Raw genomic sequence first — 13,439 nt, forward strand, 5'->3', positions numbered from 1 at the left:
CGATTGTTTGTGTTTTGTTTTTGCTTTAACAGACGTGAAAAATGTATATAGTAGCAAGGTTCTGTGAACAGGTGCAGTGTAAAATAACTGTATCCTTTAATGCTTACATTTGTTTGCCATAATTTCATTTCCACATATATATCCTGGAAATAAAACTGAGTTTGTGCGTTTTAAAAGTTCATGATTTCTATAAGTCAATTGATGACTTACTTGACTGCATCTTCTTGGTAGAAATTCATTCATTCAACATCCATTTATCAACATTTACAATGTGTCATGCATTTTGTAAACACATTAATAAGCAAAACAGAAAAGTCACTGGCCTTGCTGAACTTCCAGTCTTTGGGGAGAAAGACAACTGAGAGGGTGTGATAAATCTAATAGGAGCACATAGGCTTGAGAGAAGCAACACAAGAAGCATTTTAAAATTCAGTCGAAGAGAAGGAGGAGGAGTGAGCCAAGCAAAGGAGGGGAAGAGAGAGGCATTTCAGTTAGAGAGAAGGCTGATGTAAGAAAACCAGGAAGCAAGAGGTTACTGGTTTCAACTCCCTGCAGTTCCCAGGTTATAAACCAGAGCATTTCCTAATTATGTTTTTGAGACAATTTGTAGATAGTATGAATATAGAAAAAATGGGATTGAAGGATAATGGAATTTTTCTATGAACTTCTTGACGTTCCTTTCTAGTATGTCTTATGTACATGTATTAAATATATTTCCATGTAAATTTAATGTATTCAGCTTATAGAAAACATTTATATAGCCTCGTTCACAAAACTAGCCCTCATTGTCAGATTTATTTTTAGTAAATTTACTTAAAATTTAGTAAAATAAAAATTATATCCTCAGTGAATTATCTTTTGTAACTATGTTTTAGTTTTGTGGTGGTATACACAGCAGAATATGCAAAGGACTTCATGCAATTCATGAAAAAATGGAATGAAAGATACAAACGTTTCTGAAGACCCCTGGTGCACCAACTCAATAGTTTCTAAGTGTGTGATTCGGTCACACTGATTCGCTCTTCGACCATTCTCACCCTCCCTTTCCGAGTTTTTCCTTGTAAAAGAATCTCCCTGCCCCTTATGTTTCCTGTCGCATTTGAGTTGGTGTTGACAGTTTGATCCCGTCTACATAGTTCCCAATAGAGGACATTGCTCAAGGTGGACATTCTTAAATAGTTAAGCTAAACTATTGTTTGTTTGAGAAGATTTCAGGGGAAGGCTTTTTAGCTTAAGGCTTAAAGAGAGGTTCATCCAGCTCAGTGACTCTAGAAAGTCTGGATTCCACAAGACTTTGTGATTTTGTTCTGCATTCCCCACCCCTTTTGATTATAATTCTTATAGACTCTTTGGTCAGAATGTTTGTTGGTGGTAACCAGGCACCGTCTAGTTCTGGTCTCATGGCAAAGAAGAAAATTAGCTCAAAGAGGCAATTAGCCACACACTACATTTCCTCTTGTTCTTGACTTACCATCCTCTTTTGCTCCAGAAGAGTAGAGACTAATTGTTGTAACTTGGGTGGCTAATTGCAATTTTTAAGACTCCAGACCCTCACTATGCAATGAACTAGGAGGTTGAACAGTAATATTACATTGGCCTAGTTTTGGTCCAGTTAACTGCAATGTCCCATGAAACCATGGCCTTAAACTTCCAAACGAAGAACCAAGTTGTTAAAATGTTTGGTTATATCTAAGCAGTCTCAGTAGCTACTCTTCTTGGGGGCGGAGGTGTGAAGGAAGGGGCACATTGTTGTAAACATATCTGTCACACAACTTTTGCCATAGGTGTACACTTATTAACAAAATTATGCTAATTGGCTGTGCAACCCTACGTTTAATCTTTTCCATCACTGTAAAATGAAACTCAGTACTCCATAAGCAAGAACCCTTTATTTTCTCTTCTCCTACCTTTGGGAATCACTAAACTTTGGTCAGTGGACATTGGCCTGTTCCTGTCTGTATATGTGTGAGGGCATACACCACTTCCCTTTGCATTGACTTTGTGTCACTCAGCATGTCTTCAAGGTCCATTCACACGGTGTACAATAGAGCATGTCTCAAGACTGCATTGCTCCTACTGGCTACGCAATACTCCGCTGGGTGTCGAGTACATTTTGCTTATCTACTCATTTATTGATGGGTACTTAGTTGTTTCTCATTCTTGGCTGTTATGACAAGCGCTGCAGTGAACATTGGCGTACCAGTGTCTACTTGAGTCCCTGCCTTCAAACCTTTGTGCATCTCTAGCAGTGGAATCGCTGTCGTTTTTGGAGGAACTGTGCAGTCTCCCCACATCTGCACTATGTTTGCTTTCCCACCAGCAGTAGGCTCAGTTCCCTCACATTCTCACGGTCTGTTGTTATTTTACCCGAGGGTCGGCTGCTCACTGTGAGACTAGCAGCTGGAAACCACCAGCAGCTCTGGGAGAAAGATGGGGCTCTGTACTTCTGACAAGAGATGAGCCCCAGAACCTCACGGGGCCAGTTCTACCCGGTCCTGAGGGGTCACTATGAGTCCGCAGTGATGTGGCGGCAGTGAGTTTGGGTTTTCGTTATCCCAGAGGAAGTAAAGTGCTGTCTCAGTGGTTTGGATTTCCATATCTCCGATGGCTAAATGGTGTTAAGCATCTTTTCATGCATTTGGTGGCTATTTGAATGTCCTCTTTGATGAAATGTCTATTCAAGCCCTTTGTACATTTTAATAATTGGGTTGTCTTTTTGTTAAGTTATCAAAGTTTTATGTTTATTATGGTTATTAGATTCTGATCAGATATATGATTTACAAATATAGTCTCCCAGTTGCTAGATTGTCTTTTCCCTTTTTTTGCTAAAGTCTTAGTAGATTATCTTTTAAAGATATTCCAATAACTTAAATTTATTTCTTGTTTTTGTTTTGTATAATTTTCTATATATGAAATCCAGAATAGGTAAATCTATAGAGATAATAACTCAATTCATAATTACTTAGGGGCATGACAAGGGAGGTTGTGAGTAAATGGGGAGCTAACCACAAGTACAAGAAAGAAGAAAATATTCTGAAATTGATTGTGGTGATGATTGTGCAACTTTTCTTAATATAATTTGAACTTTTAAATTGTATGCTATGTGAATTATGTGACAATAAAACTTTAAAAAATATATTTAAATAAGAAGGGGGGAAAAATCAACAAGACCCATTGCCATCAAATGGATTCTGACTCATAGGATGGGGTAGAACTGTTCCTTAAGGGTTTTAGATAATTCATGTTTATAGGAACAGACAGTCTAATTTTTCTCCCCTGGAGCAGCTGTTGGGTTTGAACTACTGGACTTGTGATTAGTAACTTAATGTGGAAACCACTACACTACCAAGTTTCCATAATAAGAAAGAATGTCTTTTATGTTTACCCATATAATTTTCATGTCCGTTGTTCTTCACTGCTTTGTGTACGTCTAGTTTTCATCCGTTATCACTTTCCTTCTTAGAGGACTTACTTGAACATTTCCTGTAAGACAGACGTGTCCTCGGGACCAGTGGTGTGAGTGGTGATACCGGGAGGGAGGAGGGAGGGCGGGGTAGAAAGGGAGAACTGATCACAAGGATCTACATATAACCTCCTTTCTGGGGGACGGACAACAGAAAAGTGGGTGAACGGAGATGTCGGGCAGTGTAAGATCTTAGGAGGGAGTGGGGAGTGGGAAGGGAGGGGGAGAAAAGAAAAGTGAGGAGCTGATTCCAAGAGTCCCAAGTGGAGAGCAAATGTTTTGAGAATGATGAGGGCAACAAGTGTGCTTTACACAATTGACATATGTATGGATTGTCATAAGAGTTGTATGAGCCCCCAATAAAATGATTTAAAAAAATAAAAAGACAGATGTGCCAGTAGTGAATTCTTCAGCCTTTGCTTGATAAAATCATTATTTTGCTTTTTTTAAAATGTGTTTTCATTGGGTATAGAATTTTAGATTGGAAGATTTTTTTCTGTCAGTGCTTTAAAGATATTGCCCCCCTGTCTTCTTGCCTTATATTGCTTCCAGCGAGAAGCTTGATGTCCTTTTGCTTTTGTTCGTCTGTATATAAATGTTATTTTTCTTCGGCTGCTTTTAAGATTATATTTTTATTATTAATTTTAAGCAATTTTATTTATTATGGTGTTCTTTGGTATAATTATCTTGATAAAGGTACCAGTACTGGCAAATCTAAGTAGTAGTAGTAATAATAAAAATAATAATGATAAAAGGAGCCCTGGTTGTACAGTCATTAAAGCCTCTGGATGTCACCCAAAGGGGTCCGTGCTTCAAGCTCACACCACCCGCCTCTCGTAGGGAGATGTGGCAGTTAGTTTACTTTGATAAAGAGCTGCTGCCAGGAGACCCGTGGGACAGTTCACTGTGAGTTGGAGTTGACTCAACAGTGCACAGCAGTACATAGCTACAGAAAAGCCAGGGAATAATCAACAAACTTCAGGCTAATGGTTACATCTGGAGTGTAGACAATGGGTTCTGTTCAACTGAAGAATGTAAAGTTTATACAGTCTTTTATGTGTGTGATCTTAGTTGGCATTTTATAAAACTTTTAAAATTTATCTGCCTCACTCACCCTATGAGTACAAAATAAGACCATTGAGATCTTTTAAACTAGTGAAGAATCTCCTTCAGGAGTGGGCTCTGGTCAGGCCACTTGAAAGGTGAGCTAAGAACCCAGGGCTGAGACTTCCTGTTCCTGAGGGAGGACCGACTCGGGAAGGCGGGTGAGAAAAGCACCACGACTTGGTGAATGCCTTCGGGGACCCCAAGGATGCCAGCCCAGAGTGTTGAGTGGATGGATGTCCTCAACCACAGCAAAGCATAAAACGGCAACAATAAAAAGAACCTGTACTGAGACACTCATTGGGGGCCACCACAGGGGTCAGCAGCATTTTTGAAATGGAAGAACCAATCCTTTCCCTCACAACAGTTTAAAAATTATTCGAGAGCCCTAGAAATATTTTGGAAACAAATGAAATCACCATTATCCGAATAATAAATATCCTTTATAAAATCTCAGTTTTACCTCAGAGTTACAGGTACGTATCAATCATCTATTGATGGTGGCAATGTGGATTAGAGTGACTTGTGTGGAGAGCAATATAGTAACACTTATCAAAATAGCCAATGTACATACCTTCAATTCAGCAATTCCATTTCTAGACTATGTCCTATAGGTATCTCAGAGAGTGAAAAATGGTGTGAATCAAAGATGATTCCTTGCAGCATTGTTTAGGATCGCAAAGCCCCACTGGCGTCTGGTCAGTCCTGAGGAGCAGGGCCGGGGTCCCGGGAGCACATTGCCTCGTCTTTATCCCTCCGAGCGACTGGGGGTCTGACCTGCCTGCCCACTGGCCTTGCCGTTAGCCGTCCGGTACTTCCTCCGCAGGCCACTTGGGCTGAAACATAATGAAAGCGACCTAAGCAATTAGGGACTGTTATGTAAAAAAGTTGAGGATTGGCACACTGTTTGGAAAGTATCTTCAGCTCTGTTAGTGAAAAAAGCCGAGTGTGGAGAGTGTGTAACATATCCTCTGTGTGAAAGAAGGGGAGCAGATTCTTTTGTTTCGCTGTGCATAAGAGGTCTTTGAAAACTACAGAGGGAAGTTTGTAACAGTTGCTACTTCTGGGATGTAATCTGAGTGCATGGGAGCCGAACGTTCAGTGTGTGGCCATTCACGTAGAAGTATGTGGTTAGTATTTTATGTAAGAATATATTAGTATTTACTATTCGTGTGATGTATGAATATACATATTATGTAATTTAAAGTTTAATTTAAAAAGGAAGATAAACCTTTAAGAATCTGATTAAATGCCACACTGACATTCATTACATCCAACCTATTGATTGCTGTGTTTTTAGTGTAGCTTACAGAAGTGTGTGTATTGGGAGTTGGACCAGCACTTGATGTGTGTTTATGGTACATCCCGGGTGTCCACGGCATCCAGGCGGCATAGTGGTTGCCCCATGCATGGCAGTTGGAAATCAGCGGGCACACTGCAGGAGAAAAATGGAGTTGCACTTTAAGAAACCCACAGGGGCAAGTCTACCTTGTCCGATCGGGTCACTATGAGCCAGCATCGACTCCGTGGCAGGGACTGTGGTGGATTTTTAATTTTTCTTTATTGGTGTCCATGATCTTTTTGTATGCCTTTTGCATAGCTGAAATTCCTATGTTGATTTAATTCTGTTTATTAACAGCACAACCAACATTGTACTTATAGGCATTTGCATTGTTTTATTTGATCCTGAGGACAGTTTTGTGAAAGTAGGCTTCCATTTGTATGGGAGATTTTATTTGTCTCCTTGTTTTGAAATAAGAATGTATAGTTTGGCTAAATATTTTAACTTTAAGCAGAATTTGAACTTTTAATTATAACGTTTCTTTTGAACTCTGTATGAAAGAACATTTGAATGAACGAATACATTTTACATGGCAGGTTTATGTATTTTGAGTTCATTTTATAAATAAGCCCACCCTCCCTAACCCTTGACTGATCCGTTGGTCTATAATACAATCGAGTTTAGTTATTAAGGCTAGTCAACTTTTAAAGAACAAGATCATTTTATAGGCCTGCTATCAAATAGTTCAACAGATCGGTCAAACAAAATCATTTAGTTAGATGAATGAAAATCTTATGCAAGCCCTCAAATTTTCTTCTTGTGTTTCCACCTATTCTTTGGCGTCATCTGGTTATTAAATTTCCCTTAACATAGTGCTCTGCCATTATACTTCCAGATGTCACATGGGAAAATACTATTAAGCATTTCAGTTCTTTGTGCAATGCCTTTAACATTACTGTGTGAAGGACGGGGAGGAGTAAGGAAATGAAGGAGCCGCAGAGATAACATCTCAAAGTAAAAGGCTCAAAACATTCCTTCATGATTTCTTGTTGGCAGGAAGTAATGAAGAACTGAATGCACTGAATGAACGAGTGAATGTGCTGCTCTTCTCTTTATTTCTTATTTAATATCTGAAAAAAACGAGATCCCATCAAGTGGTCTTTAATGTAAGGAAAAAAGTTCAATTTGCAACCATCAGCTGCTCTGCTGGAGACAGATGAGGTTTCTACTTTGGTAGAGTTACTCTCTAAAGAGTCAGTCTCAGAGACCCGCAGGGCACTGCTTCCCTGTCCTGTCGGGTGGCCATGAGTCAGAATTGGCTCGATGACAGTGAGTTTGGTTTTGATTTTTTATGTACTTTGCATTGGTGCGTTCTGTGTCTGCTTGATGCCGCCCGGTGAGCTTAATCCCATCTTCTTTCCACAGGGTTGAGAATGCTTGCACCAAACTTGTTCAGGCAGCCCAGCTGCTGCAGGCAGACCCCTACTCAGTGCCAGCTCGGGATTACCTAATCGATGGATCAAGAGGCATCCTCTCCGGCACATCAGACCTGCTCCTGACCTTTGATGAGGCTGAGGTAGGCAATCTGAGGACTACGCTGATCTGCCTCATTAGCTGCCAGGAGGGTTAGACTTGGAAGCTGATTATTAGCTTAGTTAGTTACAGGCCTCCCTTTGGCTTCTCTCAAGAAATATTTGGAGATATAATCCTTTGCCTCTTTTTTCTTTATAAAAATGTGGTTATGATTCTCACAGGCTGCCCATAGGATGAGAGCTAAGTGAGCTAATTGTAGACCTCTCCCAAACGAAAAGCTCAGTCTTGATGGTAATGGTGAGGATTGAGCCCTGGTGGGGCATCACACTGCCGTCCCCACTTTGAAACCAGCAGGCGCTCCGCAAGAGAAAGGGCCTCTCTTTCACTCTGGTAAAGAGTTGGTTTCAGAAATGCACAGGGGCAGTTCTATCCTGCCCTGTAGGTCTCTGTGAGTCAGCATTGGCACCATGGCAGTGAGTTTGGTTTGGTTTGGATGTTTGCTTTGGATGAGTACACGTTAAATAACTGCACACCAGTATTATCATGTTTTTCATTACTTGCCCATTCATTTTACTGAATACTCTGAAATAAATTTTCAGGTTCGTAAAATTATTAGAGTTTGCAAAGGCATTTTGGAATATCTTACAGTGGCAGAAGTGGTGGAAACTATGGAAGATTTGGTCACTTACACAAAGAATCTTGGACCAGGTTGGTTATATCCAATTTTCCTAATACATTGTTTATAGATTTTTGATCACCCAGGCGATTCCTCCTGCCTATCAGCCCCCCCTCACCCCCTCGAATTTTGCAGCAGATCGGTAGTGATTGCGAGTGCTTTGCTGGTGGTGCTGAGACCGTGCTTCTGCTGGCTGTGTCACTGTCTCTGAAAGTGGGATCTGCTGTCAACACCTCGTGGCCAGCCTAATGAACTTAACCAGACATTGAATATGTCGCTGAAGGATGCAGAAAATACTTTTCTATTATTGTCACACTGCAGGCCACCCTGAATTCCGACCTCTGTATTCCACATGCTGCGGCATTCTTCACTGTCTGCCAGCTGGCCTGTAGCTCTCTGTGACCCCTTAGCTTACTGATGACTCTCCTACTCTTACGGATTTATGCCCTAGTCCAAGCTGCATAATATAATCAGACCTAGAAGAGAGAACACCGTTGTGGTTAAATCTCATTTTGAGATGATTATTTAAATGTCTGAAAATTAAATAATCAAAACATTGAGCAGATGCCAGTTCTGATATTAATAGACCTGTAATGTGAACTTGAAGGTCCTTGTAATGTAAATGAGACCATTGACAAGACTCATGAAGTATTTAAGTTGTCAGTATTAAAAAAATCAAAATTATTTTGATATATTTTAAACCTGCCTTTTTAAAGACTTGTCTTAAGCGAACGGTTAGTTTTTAATTAACAGTATTTTTCTGCGGCTCCAGTAGAGTCATTTTGTAAACTTAGCGACCATAAGATTTCTCAGAGTCATCGTGGAAGGTCACATGAAGATCCCTGGGGAATGGTTTTCCTTGATGGCTTTACAGCAGTCTTCTTTACACTTTCTCATAGGAAAACGTTTTTTTCCTCTCAATGAAATTTTCTGCAGATCCATCTTACAGATAAAAGGCAGAAAGCTACTTTGTCTGAAGTAGGGGGAACCCCACTCTTCCCACGGCCCTTTGGTATTCTTTGGTGGTCTGTGAGACAATTTGTAAGATCCTGGGAGCAACTGAATAATCAGAGTCTTAGAGAATTACATAGCACCTTTGAATAATAACCAAAGGAAATCGAAAGTGCTAGCAGGCTGATCCCAAAACATCAGATGCTTCTTAACACTGTCATCGCCACAATTATTTTTACAATATTTATATTTGTTTTAAATTATAAAAACAGTACATGCTTATATTGGACGAATTGGAAAGTACAGGGAAAAACACACGAAGATGCAAACAAAACACATATGTAATTTTTAAGACTTTTTTTCAGCCACCAGATTCTTGGTACTAGGTTCATATGGAATTGTTTACAAATACATGTCCTTAAACCGCTATCAATGATTGGCTGGCAATTTTTTTGCCCTGACTTATAAATGGATTTTTTCCCCAAAAATATTTCAAATTTTAATTTATGTAGATATCGTTTTCATTTGTGAATGTACTTACTATGCCAAACATAAAAAATCACATTATATGGAAGATGTACATTGACTATATTTATTATTTATTGAAAAAAATAAAATTATATTGTCAGAACTGCCCTGAACAGCCTGATTATAGATGCTAGAGTTGTGATAATGTATGTCCTGTCCTGAAGTGGACAGTTGGCTGTCTATAATTGTGAATAATAGCGTTAGGCTGAGAAGATCCAGAGCCCTGGATCGGTGCACTCCTCACCCGTACAATGTATCCTTTATGCCCAAGGAATGACAAAGATGGCCAAAATGATTGATGAGAGACAACAGGAGCTCACTCACCAGGAGCACCGAGTGATGCTGGTGAACTCAATGAACACCGTCAAAGAATTGCTGCCTGTTCTCATTTCAGGTATTCCCTGTCTCCACTTTAATTTTACAAGGAAGAAAAGTTAACATGTTGTAAATTCTGAGTTCGTTTTTGTTTGTTGCTCTATTACATACTTTTCAGATTGGATCAAAGTAAGATATATTGATTAGCTACATGTGATGCCAGTGGTTGATGGGCTGAGAACCAGTACTCTAGTACTCTCTTCTTCTCTAATGTGCTTTGGGCTTGCAACGTTCCTTCTGTGGCCCAGTTCTGTTCTAAAACCCTACTAGGCTCTCTTCCTGCAAGGTGGCATCACTTCTAGAAGCTCTTGTGTATGCATTTTGACACCTTCATTTGCATGATAGAAAACAACTAAGAGCTGGAATGGACATTATCGGTTACTGTGATAAAGAATTGAACTAGAACCCCTTTTCAAGTTGTATGAATACAATTTTACATAAAAGACATTTAACTATTCTCTGCGTTGTGACCGGATCAGCTTTGCAGCCACCAGCTGGGATCACCTTCCCATTGGGCAGAGCCCAGCAATGCAACCGTGGCGACTGCTCTCTCAACTCTGGACAGGGAATGGCCCTTATTGAGCCTCTAGAATGTGCCAGACGCCTCCTGGTTTGCATGCAATACCGCAGCTGTGGGCATATTAATTTAACTCGCCAAGGGCCGTGTTATTTTCACATTGTATGAGACACATCACTGCGACCTTCCAGCTGCTGCCTGTCTGTTTGGAATATTGTAATTACCAAGGAAATACGTTTTGAGGCCAACTTTTTTATATGGGAGGGGGGTGGTTGGCAAGAGGGTGTCTTTCTTACCTGAGTAAGTCAATAAAGTGTCAGTTAATCTTTAGTTTCCTAATTATTTTAGCGAAATATATTCTCTTTCTTTACTGTTTGGTTCACACACACACTTTCCTCGGGGGTCAGAAAGTGACTGCTACGTGTTGAGAGAAATCCGGGATGCCTTGGGATCTTCTTTGGGATTGGGGCCAGCAGCGGTCTACTCCTTCCCAGTTTTACTGAGTGTTTTCATTGCTGTCCCATTAGGTTTGCACTGGATGGGGTCTGTGTGAGAATTGATTTGGGAGAAGATTCGATATTTTGTGATTCTGAGTTGATGCACATTGAATTACTTCTCCAATCATGTTGTGATATGCTTTGTACTTGATTTTTTCTTTACAGTGAAGAGTGTTGGTCCTAGGACATTACTCAAAAACAGCAGTGTTTATTTTGTATGTTCTTAAGACATTTGAAGCCCAAAGCATGTATTGAGCATCGTGGGTAGATAATGTTATGTAAAAATTTAATTCCAAGCTTAGTTTCTGGGTGTTTTTTTCCCATTAATTTTTCTAGCTATGAAAATTTTCGTAACAACTAAAAACTCAAAAAACCAAGGAATAGAAGAAGCTTTGAAAAATCGCAATTTTACTGTCGAAAAGATGAGTGCCGAAATTAACGAGATCATTCGCGTGCTGCAACTCACTTCTTGGGATGAGGATGCCTGGGCCAGCAGGGTGAGTGTCGGTCCCTTAGAGGGAAAGAAGCACAGTCCTCAGATCTGCTAGCCTAAGGGTTTTAATCGTCTCCCGTAGCACAGTTAACTTGTAATTGTAATTGTGTGTGGCATAAGACTACTACGAAATTGAGAAAGCACGTTCTTCACTTTCATTTCCAGAGCTACTTGCTACATTTGTAAATTTCCTTTCTTAGCAAGGTAGATCAAATCAGCATGCTTTGTCTGTTCGATCCAATAGGGGGAGGGTCGCTTTCCCTCTAACCTGGTGTTGGGGTGGTGGAGGAATTCTAGAGCGGTTCACACTCCCCTTGTGGAGGGCTGGGTCCAGAGCCTCTGCCTTACATGGGGGTGGTTGTTAACCGGTGATTTAAAAAGATACAGAAGGCCCCTGTGACTAGGCTGTATGGAAAACTTTTCCTCAACCAACTTTGATGCACAGGAAACTCCAGACTTTTCTAAATATGCCCCTTCATTATCTATTGTTTTTGGTCTTGATTAAAATATTAGTTTTCAAATTCATCAGTTTGAAGGCCCTCTTCTCTGCCTAGAACCTCTATAGACTCCCAGGGGGTGGGTGGATTCCTTCTCGATCCCCGTCAGGGTGGTTTGTGTTCTGCACCATCCCCCTGAACAAAGCGTCCGCTCTGGAGAACGGAGGCACAGTCGGGCGAACACACTCTCCTTGATCACCCGCCTCCCCTGGGTGTGACCCACTTGCTGTATATAAGGCACCCGCTGTCAGAGCTAACGGGGATTCTGTAGTAAGACTTCTGTTTTGTGCCCACTAAGGCCACGTTTGTCCTCTAGGAAACCTATCCGGTAAGGACAAGGTTGGGGCCGAATATCACCAGCCCTTTTTCTTGTTGCTCAGAAAGCTGACCTTACTATGGAAAGGAGATTCCTCAGCACGTCTGAAGTATAGTTTGTTTCTAGAGGTGTCTTCTCATTGACATGAGTCCTTGAACGAGTTCTCAGACTGAATTTTAAATCGACGTAGTAAAACCTTTTGAAGTCTCTGATATTTTACTTAATCCTGTTGTTGCATACTTGACAATGTTCACTTTCCTGTTAAGATTTCTTTATGCATCTTTTTTTGTTTTGTGTTTGTTCTCTTGTCTGTTTTATTCTTTTTCTCATGTTTAGAAGGTAAGCGTTCTCTTGCCCTCTAGTTTCTTCTTTTGTTTAAAAAGAGAATCCGCATGCCTGTGAGATATTTTTTTTTGGTGTTGTGTGCCGTGCCTTACTCTGTGTGCCGGAGTATAACACTGTGCTCGACTATGTCAGAATGTCACTGAATATAGGGGGCTCTGGGCTATGCTGAGCAGGCTGTTTGACTCTGGCTCTAATTGAGCTCTTTCTTGGGGGAAAACATAAGGTCTGCTCTTACTATGGGATAGGAGGCTTTCCGTATTTGGGATATACTTTCAGCTTTTGCGCAGGCTCCTGCGAATGGTTCCAGCTTAGTCATTTCCATGGACTTGGGTGGGCTTTATTTTAGTGAGGGAAACTTTCGACTGATGATATCTCTCTATTGCCCTCTCCCACCAGTCTCCTGGGACTTTGCTTTTAGCTCTCTGCCCTTAAGGTGTGACGCCATGAGAAAAGGGGTGGGGGTAGACTTGAGAGGACCAGTGAGGCGTCTGGCCTTTGTAATAATCTTAGACTTCAAAAGCAGAAGAAAAGCGATGGGCTATCTAAAGAGATCCCCAACTCTGGGGGAGTGTCTCCCTGCATGCTCTGCCGGCTCCTCTGTGAACCCGGCCAGGGCTCTCTGCCAGCTCAGGTGCCCCTGTCCTAACTGCTTCCCTCATTCTCTTGCTTTTGCTTCTGCAAATGATAACTCGCCATAAGGAAGAGCAGGCAGTGCAGCCTGCTCGATATTTGCAGAGGCCACGCGTCATCGTTCAGAGTAGACTATAGTGTTTCTGGGCTTTATTCTGTGCATGTGTCGTCAGCTTTTAAGAAAACGTGGTCTGTCGATCCATTGAGAATGTCAGGATTAGGGTTCGGCACG

The 13,439-nt window shown here is 40.9% G+C and overlaps 1 protein-coding gene across 4 annotated transcripts in view; it reads left to right on the top strand.

The window, feature by feature from the left end:
* Positions 1-13,439, top strand: part of VCL (vinculin) — a 129,300-nt gene that overhangs the window by 72,686 nt on the left and 43,175 nt on the right. For all 4 annotated transcript variants that reach the window (XM_045291170.1, XM_045291171.1, XM_004701178.2 and 1 more), the window contains exons 3-6: positions 7,275-7,425; positions 7,982-8,090; positions 9,809-9,931; positions 11,263-11,423. In XM_045291170.1, coding sequence (XP_045147105.1) covers positions 7,275-7,425; positions 7,982-8,090; positions 9,809-9,931; positions 11,263-11,423 — 544 coding nt within the window. The remainder of the gene's footprint in view (positions 1-7,274; positions 7,426-7,981; positions 8,091-9,808; positions 9,932-11,262; positions 11,424-13,439) is intronic.

This window comes from Echinops telfairi, unplaced genomic scaffold, assembly GCF_000313985.2.
Source record: "Echinops telfairi isolate 266 unplaced genomic scaffold, ASM31398v2 ScPeMD7_70;HRSCAF=299, whole genome shotgun sequence".
Taxonomy (NCBI): Eukaryota; Metazoa; Chordata; class Mammalia; order Afrosoricida; family Tenrecidae; genus Echinops; species Echinops telfairi.